The 24,300-nt window shown below is 31.8% G+C and overlaps 1 protein-coding gene across 1 annotated transcript in view; it reads right to left on the bottom strand.

Moving 5' to 3' along the window:
- Nucleotides 1-24,300, bottom strand: part of LOC132719096 (deleted in malignant brain tumors 1 protein-like) — an 86,417-nt gene that overhangs the window by 54,021 nt on the left and 8,096 nt on the right. Inside the window, exons 8-14 of the mRNA XM_060702840.1 lie at nt 24,091-24,263; nt 22,937-23,072; nt 21,086-21,258; nt 20,578-20,713; nt 20,140-20,312; nt 19,001-19,136; nt 17,153-17,325 (exon numbers count right to left, since the gene is read on the bottom strand). Of these exons, the coding sequence (XP_060558823.1) occupies nt 17,153-17,325; nt 19,001-19,136; nt 20,140-20,312; nt 20,578-20,713; nt 21,086-21,258; nt 22,937-23,072; nt 24,091-24,263 (1,100 nt within the window). The remainder of the gene's footprint in view (nt 1-17,152; nt 17,326-19,000; nt 19,137-20,139; nt 20,313-20,577; nt 20,714-21,085; nt 21,259-22,936; nt 23,073-24,090; nt 24,264-24,300) is intronic.

Genomic DNA, 24,300 nt, shown 5'->3' with positions numbered 1-24,300 from the left:
GGTCGCCCCCTTAAATCCGTCGCCATTTAAGCTCACATCGGATCCTTCCGCATGATTGCACTATATATAAACATTGGGATAAATAAACTGTATTTTTATCAATATTCTGTTGCCATCGTTTTATAATTATATATTCCACATCTCTTTTCTAATAAGTGTATATATGAAGTCTTCGTCGTACGATTAACTGGTGTAGCATTCATATTTTACTTTTAAAGTTGGTAGAATAACATATTCAAATCCAAATGTTTTATTCGATGGAATTTATACTATCCGAATATAAAGTCATGTATCGTGTTAGATAGTTTGCATTAGCAGTAAATATTTCAGACTAATATCAGAAGTTAAGGGACAGTCAATTTCAACAATTATTAAATTCACAAACTTTGTTCAGGTTGAACGTTGTTTTCAGTGCTCTGGAGGGATAGTGTCCTTATTCAAGTTTAATACTTTAAAATAGCAGGTGTCATTTTCCAAGCTTTAAAATGTTGCCGCAAACTTCACTTTAATATTGTTATATTTTCTGGACCTTCAGGATCATTGATTCGAACTGAGTACTGCTTTTGACTAACACTTAAGACGGTGCAAGGGGTGTAGGGGATGTTGCAGTTTTCCTTGGAAAGACTCGGGCAAAGTCTGCATTTTTCATGAAATTTTAGAATATCCCTTTTTCCATTTTTTTTAAAACATACATAAAGCCAATAACTCTTCTATCATATGCAGTTCTATGATTTCAAAGTAAAAACTCTGAAACTGTCTATGTCTATTGTGTTCTTTAGTAGATTTCAATAATTTTGTCTTGATTGTGAATTTCAAATAAAGGTAAATGTCAAAATAAAAGATTCAACATGTAGATTTTGTCATTTTGTTCTTTTGTTAAAATCAAATCTGTACATACATATTAAATAACAGAGTCATGACACTTTTGGCAAAAGAACCCTTATTACCAAACAAGGCTAAATGTATGTTTTAAAAATTGGGAAATAGGGAGATTCTAAAATAACATGAAAAATGCAGACTTTGCAAGGAAAAGTGCAACATCCCCTACACCCCTTGCACAGGCTTAAGTGGTAGTCAAAAGCAGTAATCAGTTCGAATCAACGATCCTGAAGGTCCAGAAAAATATAACAATATAACAAAGGTGAAGTTTGCGGCAACATTTTAAAGCTTGGAATGTGACATCTGCTATTTTTAAAGATACCACTGGAAAGGACACTATCCCTCAAGAGCATAAACGAGCATTCTGACCAAGTTTCTTGACAGGTGAGTCAAAAATGTGATCACTTGAGTGTTGACAAGGATTATCCATATTTGAGCAGTGAGACCTAGATTTTAACCCCAGGTGACCCATATTCGAACTTAACCTATAAATCATCAACACAAACTTTCAGACCAATTTCCAGGATATTTGGATAAAAACAGTAGCCACTAGAGTGTTAAAAAGATTTTTCTATTTTAAGCTCCTCTGGCTTAGTTTTCACCCGAAATGACTCTTGTTCGGACTTATCTGAGCAATTACCAAGACAAGAATCTTGACCAAGTTTGATGATAATTAAGTCCATAATGTGACAACTAGAGTGTTAACAAGGTTTTCCATATTTGGGCGGTATGACATTATCAAAACAAACTTTCAGACCGATTTCCGGGATATTTTGATCGAAATAGTAGCAACTAGAGTGTTAAAAAGACTTATGTTTAGTTCCTGTGACCTTGTTTTTCATTCCAGATGACCCATGTGCGAAGTCTTCTAAGCAATTACCTAGACAAGCATCCTGACAAAGTTTGATGACAATTGAATCAAAAATGTGACCACTAGAGTGTTAACCAGGTTTTTCTATTTTTAGCTCCTGTGACCTTTTTTTTCATCTAAAATGACCCATGTTAGAACTCGTCTAAGCACTTACCTAGGCAAGCATCCTAGGCAAGAATCCTGACTATGTTTGATGATAATGGAGTCAAAATGTGACCACTAGTGTTAACAAGGTTTTCATATTTTTAGCTCCTGTGACTTAGTTTTCCATCCGAGATGACCAATATTTAAACTCATCTGAGCACTTACCTAGGCAATCATTCTGACTAAGTTTGATGATGATTGAGTCAAATTGTGACCACTAGAGTGTTAACAATGTTTTTTCTATTTTTAGCTCCTGTGACCGAGTTTTTCATTCGAGATGACCCATGTTCGAACTCGTCCGAGTTATTACCTAGAAAGGCATCCTGACAAAGTTTGATGGTGATTGAGTAAAAATGTGACCGCTTGAGTGTTAACGAACAAGTGTGGACGGACAACGGACATTCAACGATCCCAAAATTAAACTCACCCTGAGCTCGCTCAGTTGAACTTAAAACAAACCTTAGTGAAGTCCCTTTAATTTTCTTGAACACTATCAATTCTCATCTACATTATTTCGAATAAAAAAATCTTTTCTAAGAAAGGGGAAGGGAATTACCCTTTAATTTGTGGAAAAATAATATGGTTAGAGCATCACCCTTTAACAGGTCCTGCTACAATTGGGGAAAATCCCTTTATCAACATGTTAATCTTACCCATTTACTATGGACAAGAATATAGTAGATCTCGTTCTCAAGAGACAGTGTCCCCTTTCTTGAGTCACCTTTTCAAATATGTACAAATGCAATACAGTTGATTGTGAAAGTCACACATATACATTTACACAAAAGACAATTATGTTTATACCATACCAAATGTAACCTTCGATGCATATAACAATAATTAAACATTTTACAATTAACAAACAACTGAAAGTTTTATTAGCAATTAGTACTGATAAACTGCTGGGCAGCCTGCCCAGGAATGATCTGGGGGCTGAACTGTGCTCTGGTAAATATATTCTGGCTCACTGCTGTGATTCGGATCCGATTAAAAACTGCCAATATCACCACCACAAATTTACTTTTAAACTGATTACTTTTAAACTGATATTATTGGAAAAAAAGTATAAGGTAGTGGACGTAATGTGAATAAAGTTCTCCAAGAGAAATTTGAAAAACCATGAGTGCAGCAACAAGAGCAGCACTACCAAATCACAAATGAACTAGTTATTTTGTTTTTTTATTGCTAGGCCTAACAACATATGATCTACTACATGTAATATTTTCACAGATAATGCAATTGTATTTAGTCACGGACTTAAAACATTTAAGTTCCAGAATTTTTATAAAATTCCAAAATAATCGTCATACCCCATCCATAGTCGAACCTATTGTACTGCGCGACGAGATATTGTGCTATTTTCGTGTTTGGGCAATATTTCGAATTTATAAAGCAAGATTCTGCCCCAGAACGAAAATATCTCAGAATGAAGCTTTGTCACGTCAATAAATTTTGACTAACCCCACCCACTACATTGATTTATTTTTAATTAAATTAAGTAATTTAACCGTATACAAATAAAGAAATTATGGATACTCACTTCCTCATGTAATAAAAACTTTTCACTTCCTCATGTGTGATAGTCTTAGAAAAAGAAACTTCTAACTACATGTTTGACAATTCCTTAACAATTCCTTCGCAGAGCTAGATGCTGGCTTGTTATTGTTGTAAACTTCCGGAAGAAGTAGGAGTGACATTTGCATTGACCAATGAAAACATTTCACAAATCATGCTTTTTGGATATGAATATAAATGAAGCTGACGTCGGAAAATTTTTCAATGATCGTTTTCATTCGGCCGGAAAAAAATACAGGTGAAGTGTTTGTTAGAACAGAACAGACGAGTTGTCCTTCGGAAGCAAGGAGCGATTTGACGTAGCAGTTAAATCGATTTTACCGGCGGGTTTGCTAAGGGCGGTACAGCGGAGTAGTGTTTACTTAACAGAGAGAAGGTAGTTGTAATGGCTGGTCAATTCGGCGTTAATTTATTTGAATATTAACAGCAGTAAGGAAACATCTAACGGCGGGGTGGGTATGGGTATTTAAACGGCAGGTTTTCGTAAGTAGAAATTAAATTTGAGTTTCATTATAACAGTAAAATCTTTTGGCCGGACTGGTATACCGGCAAAGTGGATAGCTTATGGCGGAGCGGGTATTTCTAACGACGATTTTCCGTAATAAGACATTTGCATTGAATTATATAATAACGGCAAAGAGGTCCCATACCGCTTTTTATAATATTCACACATTTTGATTTGAAGTTCGGAATCAAACAGTAAGGATTTAATTGCTATTTAAAAATCTTATTGGTATTATTATTATTGCTGTTCAATCATTAACAGGCCCACTATTTATATTTAATTGCATTAATTGATTGGTTCGACCAATAATCAAATAGGTATTGGCTTTTTTATGTCTTTCTTTATTTTCTTGGATTTTGTTACGCATTTTGTACCAACTATCCTTTTTTCTTCCCTGTTTATTATACCTTTATCTTTCGCTACGATTCGACAATTATTTATCGTACATCTAAATATGTGGGTAAATGACATCACGCACACCTGTTTTTATAAGGCCAAAACACAAACATGGCCGCGCCTCCTGATATGTAGTAATCGGTAAATTAGCTATATTTATTTTGTTATCAAGCGTTTTATATCATTATTTGAACGCAGGAAATTTAAAGATTTACTATTCATAGTATACATTATCTGATATTATTTTTCATTTTTTCTTTGCCTTACCCTTTTATATGTGTACGAGAAAGAGCTAAAAGTCTTAAAAAGGCCAACCCTATTCGTTTAAAAATGTTTTAATATTCATGTTCCGTCATTATTCCACATGTAATGATATCAAGACAATTTAGGTAAATATAGAACCTAACTATCAAACTGATTGATATTGTAAGCCAAAATGTCGAGGTACAAGTTTTTCGTACCAGAAATGGATTGCATACACAAACTGAGTAACAAAATATTAATATTACCGATAAATATCTTGGAAGAATGAATCGAAATCAAGTACATATAATTTAAGACGGCATCGCAAGAAATAAAATGATAAACAAGAGGGTTGATTATAAAATTTATAAGTGTGATTTTCCCAAAAGGACAGTATTGTTGTAATAAAATCGTTTACAGTCAACATTACATTGGGATTTAAAAGTAAGTCACACTGAGTAAGACAAAGATATCCTCATCTTTTTTAAAATTGCTCACGGTTTAATAGCCTCATATTTTACATTTAACAATTTATTATCAATAATTGACAACTTTACGTAAAGACGAATAATTAAATAAATTTAAGATAAGCGTAAGTCAAGTATCTTGACAACTTTCCAAATAGTGTTTAAATACTTTAAATTCTAGATAACATGTGGAAATGTAATGCTGTTACAAACCAAGTTTAAGAATATTTTCTAAAACTTGCTATCTTTTAGTCTGCCACTTGCTACCTCATTAAGTTTTAAAATTACATAATAAAGCCTCCTTGCCTACTTTGCCTTTGTAATACTGTTCAGAATCTAGTTGCTCCTCGCATAAGAGATAAAAAGGTTGAATAAATGTTTGTTAAAATATACACTTTAAACTGTTTTGGTAGAATGTATTTGATTAAACAATTTAAAACAGTTTAAATAGATATTATAGTGTAGATTATACAAAAATTGAGTAAGTACCACCAATCGTTGAGGTAAATGATGGGTGTCACTCCGTTTCGCTTTTAACATACCGTAAATATGAAATATTTCAAAAAATGACAAACTATAATAAATCGAGATTATATTTTCTAAAGACCACCCTGTCGGATATTATGAAAAAGTATTCAAAGCTCAGATAAACAAAAAGTTTAGCACGTACAGGTTTGGAAATATGCATCGCAATATGTGGTCCCGTTCCTGAGTTCATAGTTGAGTCAACCACAGGACAAATAATACTTTGTTTCGTTATCTTTATTTCAAGTATTAAAAGACAAACGAAACGTGTATGTCGAGACCCAACTCTTTTCCAAAAACAAGAAAGTTGCGATTTTTGCCTTCTAGAATATAGATCAACATGGAAGAGCGGCATTCCATTAAAATGATCAGTGAACATGTATTAAACGGCAAGCGCATTGCTGACACCAAAAATGGAAACTAGCATTTAGTGCCATTACCATTTGTGTTGGTAATATCATTGATTAAGAGTGAATGCTAACAAAAAAAAACGTTAACAATTGTTCAGCTTCAGAGCAGTAAAACTAGTAATCTAAGCATTAATATCCACTAACAGGAGAATGTTCACACGTAATGTAACTTAATACAGCGCAAATTGATTTATTTGGCATTTATATGTATCTTAAACAATTAAAGTATACAATGATTTTACTGGATATACAGATTGCAAGATTTTAAAAGAATACTATAATTTCGTTGTTTAAGTGCTTAATAGGATATTGTTTTTTCTCTAGGGACACATGGAGTAAGCGAGCTATTCTGTTTTTTTTTAAATTTTGATGTATTTGTAGACAAAGCAGTGTTGTTCCTTTATATTTACATAAAGTTACAAAACTTGAACTATCGCTGTAGCTGATTCAACCCCATAACTTTCTTTAAGATTAAGTTGTCTGAAGCCAAATTTGAACTGGAATTTTATTTCAGGATGTTTCATTTGAAGAATAAGTGGTATGCAGCATAATTTGAACTCAACCTATAATTTAGGATGTTTCATTTGTGTATAAATTATTGTTACAATTTATTTCCTATCTTCAAGAAATTATTTTTCTTCTTTTAAACAGTGTCATTGACCTTAAACCTAAGAGGCCCAAAATTCATCCCAAGCAAGGTATCTTCTAAAGTGTGCTAAATGCCATTTATTATTACAATATCTCATTCCTAACTCTTTAAGTTGTCCGAAAACCATTTTCCTATTTTAAGTAACAAGTAGGTTGAATCCAGGGATCCTAATGCAAGTATAATAATAACTTTAGTCAATATTCAGAAACAATTTTTAACTTTATGAAACAGTGACCCTTGACCCCAGGGGATCCAACAACAATCCAAAGCTATGTATGTTCATAAGTTTCAATGCCAAGTTTTATTTGAATACCTCATAACTAACTTTTGTTATTGTCCGAAAACCATTTTTCAATTTTTAGTAACATTGACCTTGACCCAAAGGGTTAAAAAGTAATCCAAAGCGGAGTCTTCAAATTAGCTGATTCATACCAAGTCTGATGACAAAATCACATTCCTAACTCTGGATATTGTCGAGGAAACATTTTTTTCTATTTTTTATTAACAGAGACGTTTACCCAATGGAGTCTAAAACGCAATCCCAACAGGGCCCTCATATAGGCCTGGATTACGAAGTTAATTTTCAATATCTCATTCCTACCTCTTGTTATTACCTGGAAATATTTTTTTATATCTAGTAACAGAAACCTTGGCCCCGATTGATCCCAACAGAGATCTTTTTATCAGCTAGCTATGAACCAAGCTTGATAACAACATATCTGATATTTCAATGCGATATATATTTCAACAAAGTTTAAATTTGATACCGTTGATAGTTTTCAAATAATATCCCAGACAAAGGGTAATTACTCCAAAATTAGGGAAGGGAGTGTTACGGTTTCCAATTCACCGCGCTTTTACTCATTCAGATCTATCTACAGACAAAATTTGAAGTTGATATCTCTTGTACATTCTGAGTAATGTCCCGAACAAGAAATCTTCAACGGACCGATCGATCAACCGATCGATCGATCGACCGACCGACCAACAGACCGACTACCAGCTAGTTCCAGAATAACCCACAAACGTTACCATTTTCGTTCTTCAAAAACTTCGTTTTCAGGGATATTATTTAAGATTTGAGTAATGCATTCTTTCATTGATTAAATAGGGCCCTTGTTTCTTGTTTAGAAACAACTTGTTTTTCAACTTTCCTGAGTTTTGTGAAAGTAATAAAATTTCATGGATAGATGTTTAAAAGTTTGGTGTTTCTGAAAAAAGAATCCATTAACAAAAATTAGGGTACAGGAACTGTAAAAAAGTATAATGATGAAGGACATCTTTTATTTTTATTGCTGTATAGTAAATTATAACTGTGCAAAATTGTTGTATGTATACTATACCGGGACCGTAGAACAGAAATGAAGTTACTTGAATCTTTGAATCATGAATTTATAATTCAATTTAACAGTAAGTGGCGCATAGATTAGAGTACAAAAATTCTGATTCTTTCAAAATGGTATATAACAGTTACGCAACACACAGACGGACATGGATATTTATTGTAACAGATGTGAGCTGATTTTGTTACACAATAATGATTACTCAGTAATCATTTTTGTTTTCAATTTTCAAAGAAAAGCAAGTGTTAACAGCTGTAATATACAAGTATATATTTTGTTTGATATAATACGGCACCAATGGCCATACAAGCAGAAAATCCTTAGTATTTGGAAGACCTTGGAAAAAATTAATCGAATAATCTACAAAATTTGTGTATTTGACAGCAATAACATATTTTTTGTGGCTCCAACAAGAGCTATTAACAAAACGAAATGTGAAAATTCTATCAGTGAGAAGATATTACCACACACCTTGTCAGCCTCAAAACAGTGAACAGACTCCTGCTGGTCTTTTAAATGTTTGTGTGCTAACTAATCAGTCACTATTATGCAGGTCCTCTGCATTTTCAATTACTTTAATTTGGAAAGTGTTACAGATCAAAAATGTAGTATTTCCATTAGAATGGGTTTCCTTTGAATATCGGCCATAAATAGAATCCTCCATCTCTCTGAATAGGAAATACACATGACCAATTATATTTGCATTGTACAAAAAGTTACAACAATAACATCATTTGGCTTGGCAGAGATCTTTATCTATCAACATGTTTGAATGACTTCAATGTTTAAACTGCATAATTGATTGGTTTATTACTTTCCCAATGTCTTATGAAAATGATAGTCACAGATGGAGGCAAATAGATATTTTACAAAGTACACCATATTTAACTATCTTTTTTTCCATTTTATTATTTTTTGTTGGGGAAAGCCCTATAATTAAGTATTAATTGAAAATTATTATTTGTAAATTACAAAGGTGACAAGTTTCAAAACATAATATTAAAGGAACCATGATTTAATAACTAGTTTTACTAAGATTTTTATTAAGATAAAATGACTGGTCATTTGCTTTTGATAACTTTTTATGGCAGTCATTTTTTTAAATAAATTTTAAACTGTACTGACCTCTTTAGTAATAATCTAAAATGGATTAATTGATGGAAAAATCTTATTGAATATTGATGTTTGAAAATTTTTGTACTATAGAAAGGCAGTATTTTAATAACACTTTATTTAGGAAAATCGTCTTTTATTCAGATGAGTAAATTGATCGAGTGTTTGAAATTGATTTTTTTCAACGGTCGCGCATACATTGGTAATTGAGTGTACTATTATTTTGTAAATGCTTACTACTGAACACAAGGGGAATGCTATTTGTTTTTGAAAGACCTTGCAAACACCTACCTATACAAAGTACAATGTGATGTTAAAGCACCAAAAAGGTACCATAAACAGCACAAGAAAGTCAAGGAAATGCCACCATTTCAACCTCATATTTCAAAATTTGCTCAGTTTATGGGAGGGGACACCCCTCCCAAGCCCACACCAATCACATACATTTTTCTTAATTCCACTTTTAATATTCTTTATATATATTTGTAATATTTACAAAACAGTAGTATACACATATACACATATATAAGAAAAGTACATTTTCACTAATAAGATAAGCTATAAAACACATCAAATACAATTTTTGTAACATAAACAAAATGCTTGTCCTCTCTTTTAACATGCATAAGTTTCATCTGTTTTGTTTATGTTAAAATCTTCCACCCATATGTCAGCCCCCCAGAAATCCCTGTTCTACCCCCCCCAGAAATCCCTGTTCTGTATTCGCCCCTGACATGCAATACATCACTCACAGACATGCAATAACTGATTGTGTAAACATTACAAATTTTAGATGATTTACCAGCTAAAATAGAAACGTTCTTTATCACAATGTCTAGAGATAGACCTTTTATGGATTTTAAATTCTGAAATTGGAATTACTTATCATCCATTTTCTTTGAAAAATGGAGCAGAAAGTGAAGTTCTGTTTTTAAAGAGAGGGCAATTATATAAGACTGAGATGCCAACTAGAATTGTAGAGAAAAAGGTTTATCTCATTTTGTGACATTGCATTACAGTTTTTGTTATTCTAAACAGTTAGAAATGGTAGATAAGAAATATTTCTGTAAATCAGTGACGTGTATCAAGCTTCACAAGTTCAAATGGTAAATAAGTATTTAATTTTTGTTCAAGCCTCATCGTGGTACATTTTTAAAATGAATATGGTTTCTCTTTCATTGAAACAAATTCTCAGCATTGATTTATTTATTTAATATAGGACATTTATTTATATAACCTATTCATGTATAGACTTATGATACCAAACTGTAAAGGACCTCTCGTCTGTTCAGTCTGTACGCACATAGGTTTAAAAAGTACTAAATTTAGTCAAAACTTGGATTCTCATAAAAATGTACATTCAGCAGAATCTGACCAACTGCATAATTGCATTTTTATTTCATTTTATAATTCTGTAGTATAATCCATGTATTCATTACAATAAGTATGCATGGTTGAGCTTATTAAAAAAGACTGTTTTCAATGACAGACCATAGCTGACAAAGAAATACCTTCTAACAATGCTAGCCCTTGACTATAAAAGATACTACACAAACACGAACATTTAATTATTTATTTAATTTGTTATTTTGTGATTATCTTGTGCAATAAAGAATTAAATTAACAGTCTGGACTATGTATATGTTTCTGTGTTTTAAATGAATAAATGATTCAGTGAAAAATTCAGATAAACATGTCAATTTTTATCACTTTTTTCATTTACCTTTTTATGGAATTTCATACACTTTCTTTCTAAACCAGCATGAAAAAAATTAAAGTTTTTCACTTTTTTTAAATAGGTCAAGAATTAATGATGTCAATAATAAAAAATAATTTCAAAAACCCAAATATCAAAAACAAATCTTTTTGTAACAATTTTTGCTTTTACCTTTTCAAATAAGTGAACTTGATATCATTTAACATTTTTAACAATAATATACTTAAATCATGTTACATTTGTTATTTTGTTAAACATTGTAACCTTTTAATTCAAGTTATATTTTGTAACATTCTGTCTCTATTTATATACGTTATTAAGAATGTTTGTAACATATACATGAAAAAGAGCAATTGAATTTGTATTTTCTCAATAGGCAGATAAAAAATACAAAGCCTGTATTATTAGATTTCCAATGGCTGGAACGAAATCAAAATTGCCTAGTACATCTATGTGTAGCAGAGACATAACAAGTATACCTGACAAATTTAACAAAAAACACCTTGCTATGGTGTCTGATTTCTGCCATTGCGTGTCTTCGCCCCTCAAAAGTGTAGGCAAAGACACAAAGACAGGATAATATGCTAACTTATCGTGCCTGCCTCTTCTTCTTTGGATGGTGCCGACACAAAGACTTAAAATTAATTTGATGTGGTTTAAGTTTGGTTAGAATTTGGTTACTGTATGTGTAGAAATATTTGCGGGCTTCAAATTTTCGCGATCTTCGCGGTGACATTCGATCCGCGAATTCATGTTTAGCGCAAATATTTCTGCACCAATAATGTCTTAATAGTCATATTTTCGCGCTTCTATAGAACTATGTATATCAGTTTGTGATATGCTTTCACACTTTTTATTTAAATCTTTACTGAGTAATTGTGTTTTGTTTTCCAAGTTATTCATCATTTAAAATCGTTTATGTTTGTGTTTTTTAATTGTTTGTTCAGAAAAACCAAAAAATGATTTCATCAGATGTCAAGACGTTTATGACGCAAACTGTGAAAAATTATGCACGTTAACGGGCATTCTTTTGTTTCTGTACAATAGAGTATTGTTTGACACCTGGTATTGAAAAAACTTTGAACTCCGATGATGATTACAGTAATTTTCCTTGTTTTAACCCGAGTTGTCTTCGCGAATTTATGATTTTCGGCAGTCACCTCCGCGAATTCAAAATAGCGCGAATATTTGTATAGACCCCCAAAGTGGACTTTCCCGAAAATTTGTTCCCCCGAAATTTTTAATACAAATACATTTTTAGCAAAATTGGGGAAATAAAGGATAATTAAAACGATTGGGGGCATTTTGAGAGTACAAAAAATAGGTTTAAAAGAACGAACCCTGTTGAGGTCATTTTGCAAAAGTCATTAGAAGTTTTTTAAATGAAAAAACAAAAATTTAGGGGCAAAACAAAAACTTGTTAAACAAACAAGTAGAACTTAACTTTGCAAAATTTAATAATCAAGGATTTTTAAGTGAATAAATATTTTACCTAAAGACAAGCTTAATTTTATAATTAAGTTTCTATGGGCCTTGGCGTTTTAAATTTTATCCTTGCCCGTTGGAAAATCAAACCATAAATTTTAGTTTGTCAGACGAGGGTAAATTTAAAACCCAAAAAATTTTGAAATAAAAATAAGCATTTTACTTTTTTATAGAATTCCCCTGAAAATTGTTAAGAAGCAGGTGTTATTGTCAAAATATACCGAGAACCTGACATAATCCTAGGCAAAGGTAAAATTATTCTGCTTAAAGGTTTATCAAATGCATTATGAATTTAAGATATTGTTTGATTAGTTTTTCCTATAAAAGTACGAGAATGAAAAGATTTACAATATATAGATTTATATTTGATTTAAGACCAAGACATTAAAGAAGATTAAACTATTTATCATAGATTTTTGTTAAAATCAAAATGACATGGCATTGGTGTTTGGTTGGCAAAATTTTGTGTCATGATGGTATGAATTCGGTTGTAAGGTGGTTTTTGTCAGTGTTCTCTTCGGTGTTCATAAGGTAGTTATCATAGAACATTTGATGTGACACGTTCATGCCATTTTAAGAAATAGTGATATCGTAAAAATGTGTGTACGTAGCATCGTGGCCTAAATGAGGAAAGCATGCACGATACGTAATAACTTTGGTCTTTGACACGGGACCAAAGTATTTAAAGCATTTATGACACAGAAAAGCAAAGCTTTTGAGGAGACATTTAGCAAGAGGGTCAAGATGAACCTAGGTCGCTCACCTGGCCCATCATTTCATTGTAGTTCAAGCAATAACAAAAAACAACAGAAGTAGGACAACTGTTTTCTTTATTCGATTCAGCATAAAAATTACACCCCTGGTCCAATTTCAAATCTGTACGTCAGAAAACAAGAAAGTAGGTCAAATGAAGTAAAAAAAAAAACCCAAAGAAGGTCAGATAATATTAAAATAAACTCGGCATAAGAAATAACACCTTTGGTCTTATTTGCATGTCTGTAAGTCAAAATGCAAGAAAGAAGGTCAAATTTATATAAATTATATCAAAAGTACGTCAGTTGATATCAAAATTAAATTTGGCATCAGAAATTACCCCGCTGGCCTGTACTTCAAGAAGCAAACAACTAGATCAAACGAAATCATTAATTATATCGAAAGTAGGTCAGTTGATATCAATATTAAATTCAACTTCAAAAACTAATTAGTTTGATAACATTTGAATCAAAATATTATAACTAGAGTGTAAACAAGTTTTTCCATATTTTGGCGTTGTGAGCTAGTTTTTACCCCATATTCAAACTTGACCTAGAAATCATCAAAACTTATTTTCAGAAAAATTTCCAGGATATTTGGATCAAAACAGACGCCAGAAGAGTTTTAACAAAATATTTCGCTCTAGTGACATAGTATTTCATCCGAGATGACCCATGTTCAAACTATTCCGAGCAATTACCTAGAAAAGCATCGTGACAATGTTGAATGACAACTATAGCTTTAACAATTGTTTTCCATATTTGGGCGGTAACCCTTTTTTTTGACCCCAGGTAGCCCAAATTCGAACTTGACCTGGAAATCATTTAATCAAACTTTCATACTAATTTCCAGGATATTTGATAAAAATAGTTGAAACAAGATTTATTTTTCTATTATATTTTTTTCTTCTATTTTTAGCTCCTTTGACCAAGTTTTTCATCCGAGATAACCATGTCCAAACTCATCCGAGCAATTACCCAGACAAGCTTCCATATTTTGATGATGATTCACGCAAAAATGTAAAAACTAGATATTAACGAACAAATGTGGACGAACAACGGACGGCAGACGACGGACATTACCTACACAAGCATCATGACCAAGTTTGTTGACAATTGAGTAAAAATTGTAACCACTAGAGTAGTAACAAGGTTTTTCATATTGAATTTATAGCCACTAGAGTGGTAGCAAGATTTTTCTATTTTAACTCAAATGACCCAGTTTTTCATTCCAGATGATCCATGTTCGAACTCATCCAATCAATTACCTAGACAAGCATCCTGACCAAGTCTAATGACAATTGAGAAAAGCATATAACAACTAGATTGTTAACTAATATAATCTGACGTTGTGACCTGGTTTTTAACTCAAGTGACCTATATCCAAAATTGACCTTGATATTTCCAAAACAAACGTTCATACCAATTTCCAGGATATTTGAATAAAAACAGTGGCCACAAGTATATTTACAATATTTTTCTATTTTAGCTCATGTGACCTAGTTTGTCAATCGAGATGACATTATTAAAACTTATCCGAAGCAATAAGCTAGACAATGATCCTGATAACTTTTGACGGCAATTAAGTCACATATGTCACCACTTGAGTGTAAGCAAGATTTTTCTATTTAAGCTCATGTAACCTAGTTTTTCATACGAGATGTTCGAATTTATCCAAGCTAAGCTTAGCATCCTGACCAAGTTTGTTGACAATTGAGTAAAAAATGTGACCACTAGAGTGTTAACAAGGTCTATTCTATTTTTAGCTCCTCTGACCCAGTTTTTCATTCGAAATGTCCCATGTTCAATCTAATCCGAGTAATTACATAGACAAGCATCCTGATATAGTTTGATGATGATTCACGCAAAAATGTGACCACTAGATATTAACGAACAAATGTTGACGGACGATGGACAACAGACGACGGACATTAAACTATCCTAAAATCTTACCCTGACTCATCTTAGGTGAGCTAAAATGCAGACAATGTATCCTAAGGGTGCTTGAATATTTAACATTATAGCAAACCTTTATGTTGAAAGCGTATGGCTTTCGGCTCAATCCAGGATTTATTTGTCTACGGAAATTGAACCTAGGGACTCCATCATTTTGTATATAGAAATATCAGTGATGTCACCACAGCCTATGCTTTATTCCAGATAACAATCTCGAATATAAACTATAACTTTTACTTCCCCTCATTATAAACGATTGTTAGAGTTTTAGTATTCTCGACGAATAAATATAATCAGTTCCATAAATTAAAAAGAAACGCTTCTCTTTAGCATTTTTTAATCCAGACAAACACGCTTATATCAGTGGACACTCGGTTAGACCACCTAACCATCCAACCATAGGGGGCTGACAAGGACAAGCAATAGCGACCTTTCAGCTGAAATGACCGTTTACAATTTCGATTTTGTACTTTACGTTGGCAAAATACCCGAGTATTCCCGACGAACACACTTATACTAGCGGAAACAAAGACACATCACTCACTATACAAAAATGTGTTGTCAGACTGTCATTTGTCAGTATTAGCCATAGTTAAAGTTTTCGGGTTTACCGGAATAGCCGTAGATCGTGATGGATACCATAGATACTAGTGTGAAATAACAATATGAAATAAACCGATGATCTTACACTGTATGATATCTTTCTAGCCGGTTCAGCAGAAACAAGATTCCGGCTACCAAACCAGCGAACCAACCGGAAGCAGCCGGAGTAGGGGAAAAAGTGTTTTGGCTAATTTAACGAACATTTTTAGGTAGTTGATAGGAAAAGACAACGCACATTGTCTTTACCGCTTATAAATAACGCTTACATTTGCGTTGTATGCAGCGCATGTTAAGTGTTTCCATTGGAGCATTTTTGACAATTCTTAAACATAAAGATCGTATTAAATACATTTAACATATGAAGTAACTTAAATCATGTTGTGTAAAGTGTTTAGTTGTTTTTGCTATAATTTGTATCCAGAACAATTAAAAAAGTTTCTATTTGCTTTTTGATATGACATAAATTAGTCTGTACATTATATCTTGTCCATGTTACAATTAAGTCTAACTGTATTGAAATATAATCATTTAAAGTGATAAGCTGCATTTTTGCTGTCTGCGGATTGTTACACTTGTTACTTATAATGGAAGAAATGTGACAATATTATGTTACTGAAAGCCAGTCGGGTATGTTGTCGTTTTTAATCCTACTAAAATTCAAGAAGAAAGGTCAAATAAAGGGAAGTCACGGAAAGCTAAATTTACATATGCACAGACGCCCAAATACTCAAGCAAGCTTAGACATTTTCACAGACATACATTTGCAATAGCTGTCATTTTAAAGCACGTATGATTGCTTTTTATATTGCCGTGATTAACACAATAGTCAAAATTTTATTGTGCATATTTTGAACATGTATTTCAATTGTACATCTTAAGATTACTTTGTTATTAACATCTACTTTTAATGTGTTGTAGACTTTTAATGCCAGTATTAAATATTTTTAAGAATGAAAATTACAAATCAGGAAGCCCCGTAATTCCAATCCGTCATTTTCTAATAGCTAAGGCAATTATCTACTATGTGTTGACATAAACATGACCGTTTTTCAAAAAATCGACAGGTGTTGTTCCTGGCCCAGTCTAAACTTAATACAAAGCTCCACTCAATAAACAACATTTACTCTGTCACATAAAATGGTAAAACGCAAGTGCAGCCTTTTTATTTTTTCAGGACAATCAGAAACTGTTTTATGTTTAAACATTAACTGACATATATTAATCTTACTTTATTTTTTATATACGTGAAGTTCATACATATCAAATGTTTTTTAGCAGTATTCTTAGAAGAGAAAAAACCTTTTTGGAAAAATGTTCATCTAATTTTGATGAAAGTGATACTTTCTTTTAAACATATAGTAATTTCGTTTCATAAATAGTACGTAGAGACATTTTTGTCGATAAAAAATCAGTTTTAATGGTACTTAATTTTATATTTGAAAAATATTTTTTTTTTATTTCAAATGTGCTGTATATCACACGTATATGTCAGAAACATTTTTAATTAGACAAACATTACCTGGTGTACATGATATGCCAACATCTTTATGGTGATCACAATCAGTTATTCCCCACTCTCTATGCGGACATTGCATTATGCTTGTTTCCGTTCCTTTGCAGTAAACACCGTCTAAATGTATTAGTGATGCCCCAGCGCCAAAGTGTGCAGACCTTAACACCATAGGATTAGTGCTAAAATGATTAAGTTTTCTTATCAAATCATCTCAGATATATCATAATGGTCAATCAAATAATGCATAGCATCCGTTTATCCATTTAATCTCTTAACTGTGTCGTTGTGGAAATAAACACACATCTTTTGAGAATCAAAGAATACATATCAAATGCTATTTTCAGTTTATCCCGATTTTCTGTTAAAAGGTCAAACAAAATTTTCTCTCAGACATATTCCTTTTTAAAAAAATGTCTGACTGCCATAGTTTAAAAGCATTAAATAAATGCATGTTAGTATTAATAGTCCCGGAGGGGGGAATAGAGCTTTTCAATAATTATTCCTTTTCGTCTTCGTACCGATCAAAAACTACTTATTAAATTCCTCCTTGACATAATGGTTTAAACATAATTGGCATGTTCCTGTTTCTTGTTGTATGACCTTAACAGTACTAATTAGGTAGCAAAGAATTATTCTAATTGTTCCGTAACATACCCCTATTCAGACTCAAGATACCAAAATTTAATCATCAAAGTCTTTGTACATATATAGTCTTTAAATATTTGTATTCTATAGATATTTTTTTAATTAAATGAGTTTTGTTACCACTAGCTTGATTTTCTTCGGCTTCGATATTATTGCCGTGCTTGCTCGGTATTCATGGGTAAGCATTTCACAATGTTTGTTAAAGGCATAACGATGGTATATTTGCAATATTGGAGACAGTCATTGGCTACTAGCAGGATTGATTATTTCAAGCATACTTTATCGAAAGATGATAAGATTTCACAATCTTTTATTTCACCCAAATACATTTACAACATACAAGTTGAAGATGGAGTAGAAAAAGAGAGTGTACACTTACAGAAACATAACTGTTAAAGCAAAAATATTGGCATATTTGGTATCATAATTTGAAGAAATGTATTCACATCCAAGCTTTTCATAATTTTGCTATAAAAAATTGTTATGTGTAATCAAATGAAATATTATTATGCAGATATTTTTGCATGTTTATTCAGCAATGGCGTTGAAACATCCGTAAAAACTGTTTAGAAACCCTTTCAGTATTTTATCCTTCAACGCTATTGTCCTTGACTTATTGGGATAGCTATCGTTTGTATACATAATTTTCAAGTAACCAAGTGTTCAACTAAGTTAACAAGGGTTTTTGCAGAAGTAAAACGACTTTCGCATTAATATTTCTGCATGAATATAGTTTTCATAAATAAAATTTATTCAAAACAAGATATATAGGATAACAGCTTTCGGGAATTGTGAACACTGATTCAAGCTAAGCTACTCATTTGCTTTTAGACGGCACATACTACACAAGAGACTACCAAAGCACAAGGCACATACAAAATATCGTGATCGGGAAAAGCACACCTTAGTTACATTACTCTGACTTTCTGTTATATTAAAACATTATTTTTTTCAGAAAGATGTTGAGAACTTCTGGCTGTTATCTGTATGGTTAATTACTTCTTAGGGATTTACCTTTTCGCAAGAAAGGAAATATTTACTGTATTATTTAGGACAATCAATTGTGTGGATATATTTCTAAGGTGTGTGAAATAGAGTTTTCATGATATTGTTTTTCTGTTATTCACTTGAGGTAATACTTTAAGATGTAAATGAGACATTCTTCGTTTTATAAATGAATGTTAACATATGAAGGTGCATGTTACTTACTGTGGGTAATTCAGCATCTTACAAACAACAGTTGCTGACATCACACTAAACGCATCATCGCATACTTTTCCCCAAGCCCCATTATGCAATACTTCCAGTCTCCCTTCATACTGATTTGATCCGTTCACCAATCGAACTACAAGAATCGATATATAAAACATGATTTATATATAGTTGATATTATCAATGTAATCATTTTTTTTTTGGGGGGGGGTGTCTTTTTTCGGGGGTTTTCTTTTTATTTTTTGTTCAATGTTTACTAAATAAAAAAGAAGCTGTCATATGTAATAATGTGCAGAAAAACTTATTTAAGCCCTGATTTATGCAAGTAGTAGAAGTAATAGTAGAAATGGTAGTAGAAGTAGATATTGACAATCAGACTCTGATCAACCTTCTTCAGCACTTTTTTACTTAAATACATTGTATGGATTGTAACACCATGATAAAATGAGACAACATAATACAATGTTTGAAAATGTTATATTTGTTTTCTATTTTATATTTAAAAAATGTTTTTCATTGTTTTTCATATTCATTTGCTTTGGTAACAGGCAAAATTTTCTTTTCTTCTTTTTGAATTTTTCATTCATTATCTTGCAAATATCCTCAAAGGATATACACTAGGCAGTCACAGGAAAAACCTTTTCGCCTTAGAAAGATTGAAATGGTGGTTTCCTAACTTGACCCACATGGGTCAGATTAGAGTGTTAAGATTTCACAAAAGGTGTCACAGTGAATTCTGGAAACGTTAAAGAACATGTCAAAAGAATGACTTATACTTGATTCAATCAAACAATATCCGTAATATCTGTTATTGTAATTTCCAGGGTTTGTTCAAGTCACATGACTTGTTTTAAAACTACTCGGTGATTCTGTCGACGTATAAGTTTCGTTCAACATATATAGATATATTTACGCTTAAAACCCAAAATATATGTAACTTGAATGGAAATGCTGGGACTTTAAAATGTTTTTTTTTTTAAATTGGCATTTAATCTTGATTTTAGTACATAAGATCATTTTAATATTTTAGTCATTAATTTAGTAATGATATCCCTTTAAATAATTATCACTATCTTTCGAAAATACTGAAAATAAATAGTGTATTTCAGAAGCACTTAAAATTAGCCAAAGATCACCTGGTGTACATGATATGCCAACATCTTTATCGTGACTGCAATTATGTTTTCCCCAACCCGAATGCGGACACTGAGATATTATTGTGTCTGTTTCCGAACATTTCACATTGTCTAAATGTACTGGTAATGCTCCAGAGCCGAAGTAAGAAGACTTGAATACCACAGGATTAGTACTAAATATATTAAGTTAAATACAAGAAATTAAACAATATATCATATTGTTCTTTTTATATAATGTCATTCATTACTTTTTCCAATTTTTGTTTTCTTCGCATTAAGAAGAATAAAAACTCGCACAATTCTTTTGGGAATCAATCAATTGATTAATTGATATTGTAAAATTAATTGTGATTTTAAACCTCTTTCAATAATATTATGCCTCTAACAAAAACGTTTGAAAATGTGTTGGTTTAGATTATAAAACAAGTGTTAACTTACTGTTGAAAATTGAGCATCTTACAAACAACACTTGCTGACAGCGTATCAAACCCATCATCGCATACAGTTCCCCAAGACCAATCATGCCATACTTCTAGTCTCCCTTCATACTGATTTGAGCCGTTTACTAATCGAACTACAAGAATAACATTTATATTGTACGAACATTCTGAAGCTAAAGTGTTCACAGAACAAACATCAAATTTCAACTTCATTAACGTTATTTACGTCTTTTGCTTCGCGTTATAACTCCTTTTGTTTCGTGTATAACACATTTTTCCGCATTTCAAGGCATTTTAGCGTTATTACAACATTAAAAGCGATACTATATTTTTTGTTTAAGGTAACTACGCAATTGTTTTGCGAAAATATAGTAGAGACATTTTTGTCGATAAAAAATCAGTTTTAATGGTACTTAATTTTATATTTGAAAAATATTTTTTTTATTTCAAATGTGCTGTATATCACACGTATATGTCAGAAACATTTTTAATTAGACAAACATTACCTGGTGTACATGATATGCCAACATCTTTATGGTGATCACAATCAGTTATTCCCCACTCTCTATGCGGACATTGCATTATGCTTGTTTCCGTTCCTTTGCAGTAAACACCGTCTAAATGTATAAGTGATGCCCCAGCGCCAAAGTGTGCAGACCTTAACACCATAGGATTAGTGCTAAAATGATTGAAGTTTCTTATCAAAGCATCTCAGATACATTATAATGGTTGATTCAATAATGCTTAACATCCGTTTATCCATTTAATCTTTTAAAAGTGTCGTTGTGGAAATAAACACACATCTTTTGAGAATCAAAGAATACATATCAAATGCTATTTTCAGTTTATCCCGATTTTCTGTTAAAAGGTCAAACAAAATTTTCTCTCAGACATATTCCTTTTTAAAAAAATGTCTGACTGCCATAGTTTAAAAGCATTAAATAAATGCATGTTAGTATTAATAGTCCCGGAGGGGGGAATAGAGCTTTTCAATAATTATTCCTTTTCGTCTTCGTACCGATCAAAAACTACTTATTAAATTCCTCCTTGACATAATGGTTTAAACATAATTGGCATGTTCCTGTTTCTTGTTGTATGACCTTAACAATACTAATTAGGTAGCAAAGTATTATTCTAATTGTTCCGTAACATACCCCTATTCAGACTCAAGATACCAAAATTTAATCATCAAAGTCTTTGTACATATATAGTCTTTGGAAATTTGTATTCTATAGATATTTTTTTAATGAAATGAGTTTTGTTACCACTAGCTTGATTTTCTTCGGCTTCGATATTATTGCCGTGCTTGCTCGGTATTCATGGGTAAGCATTTCACAATGTTTGTTAAAGGCATAACGATGGTATATTTTCAATATTGGAGACAGTCATTGGCTACTAGCAGGATTGATTATTTCAAGCATACTTTATCGAAAGATGATAAGATTTCACAATCTTTTATTTCACCCAAATACATTTACAACATACAAGTTGAAAATGGAGTAGAAAAAGAGAGTGTACACTTACAGAAACATAACTGTTAAAGCAAAAATATTGGCATATTTGGTATCATAATTTGAAGAAATGTATTCACATCCAAGCTTTTCATAATTTTGCTATAAAAAATTGTTATGTGTAATCAAATGAAATATTATTATGCAGATATTTTTGTATGTTTATTCAGCAATGGCGTTGAAACATCCGTAAAAACTGTTTAGAAACCCTTTCAGTATTTTATCCTTCAACGCTATTGTCCATGACTTATTGGGATAGCTATCGTTTGTATACATAATTTTCAAGTAACCAAGTGTTCAACTAAGTTTACAAGGATTTTCGCAGAAGTAAAACGACTTTCGCATTAATATTTCTGCATGAATATAGTTTTCATAAATAAAATTTATTCAAAACAAGATATATAGGATAACAGCTTTCGGGAATTGTGAACACTGATTCAACCTTAGTTACACATTAATTTTGCTTTTAGACGGCACATACTACATAAGAGACAACCAAAGCAAAAGGCACACAAAAAATATCGTGATCGGGAAAAGCACATTTTAGTGACGTTACTCTGACTTTCTGTTATATTAAAACATTTATTTTCCAGAAAGATGTTTAGAACTTCTGGCTGTTATCTGTATGATTAATTACCTATTAGGGATTAACCTTTTTGTAGGGAAGGAAATATTAACTGTATTATTTAGGACAAGCAATAGTGGATATATTTCTAGAGTGTTTGAAATAGAATTTTCATGATATTGTTTCTCTTTTATTCACGTGAGGAAATACTTTTAGATGTTAATGAGACATTCTTCTTTTTATAAAATGAATTTTAACATATGAAGGTACATGTTACTTACTGTGCATAATTTAGCATCTTACAAACAACAGTTGCTGACATCTTACTAAACGCATCATCGCATACTGTTCCCCAAGCACCATCATGCCATACTTCCAGTCTGCCTTCATACTGATTTGACCCGTTCACCAATCGAACTACAACAATCGATATATAAAACATGATTTTTATATAGCTGATATAATCAATATAATCATGTTTTGTTGGGCTTTTTTGTTTTTGTTTTTCTTAGTCTTATTTTTTTGGGGGGGATGTCTTTTTTATATTTGGTTCAATGTTTACAACATAAAAAGAAGCTGTCGTATGTAATAATGTGCAGAAAAACTTATTTAAACCCTAATGTATGCAAGTAGAAGGAGAAATAGTAGAAATAGTAGTAGTAGGTATTGACAATCAGACTCTGATCAACCTTCTTCATCACTTCTTTCACTGAAAGAAATTATACGGATTGTAACATCATGATAAAATGTGACAACATAATACAATGTTTGAAAATGTTATATTTGTTTTCTATATTATATTTAAAAAATGTTTTTCAATGTTTTTCATATTCATTTGCTTTTGTAACAGGCAAAATTTTCTTTTCTTCTTTTTGAATTTTTCATTCATTATTTTGCAAATGTCCTCAAAGGAAATACACTAGGCAGTCACAGGAAAAACCTTTTCGCCTTAGAAAGATTGAAATGGTGGTTTCCTAACTTGACCCACATGGGTCAGATTAGAGTGGAAAGATTTCACAAAAGGTGTCACAGTGAATTCTGGAAACGTTAAAGAACATGTCAACAGAATGACTTATACTTGATTCAATCAAACAATATCCGTAATATCTGTTATTGTAATTTCCAGGGTTTGTTCAAGTCACATGACTTGTTTTAAAACTACTCGGTGATTCTGTCGACGTATAAGTTTCGTTCAACATATATAGATATATTTACGCTTAAAACCCAAAATATATGTAACTTGAATAGAAATGCTGGGACTTTAAAATGTTTTTTTAAAAATTGGCATTTAAGCTTGATTTGAATACATAAGATCATTTAAATATTTTAATCATTAATATGCCAGAGTATCCCTTAAAATAATTATCACTATCTTTCAAAAATACTATAAGTAAATAATATATTTCAGAAACACTTAAAATTAGCCAAAGATTACCTGGTGTACATGATATGCCAACATCCCTGTCGTGACTGCAATTATGTTTTCCCCAACCCGAATGCAGACACTGAGATATTCTTGTGTCTGTTTCCGAACATTTCACTTTGTCTAAATGTAACGGAAATGCTCCAGAGCCGAAGTAAGAAGACTTGAATACCACAGGATTTGTACTAAATATATTAAGTTAAATACAAGAAATTAAACAAT

Source organism: Ruditapes philippinarum, unplaced genomic scaffold (genome assembly GCF_026571515.1).
Source record: "Ruditapes philippinarum isolate M1 unplaced genomic scaffold, ASM2657151v2 ctg517_1_1_1_1, whole genome shotgun sequence".
In the NCBI taxonomy this organism is placed as follows: Eukaryota; Metazoa; Mollusca; class Bivalvia; order Venerida; family Veneridae; genus Ruditapes; species Ruditapes philippinarum.
The sequence above is the reverse complement of the archived record's forward strand: the minus strand, read 5'-3'. Positions and strand labels throughout refer to the sequence as shown.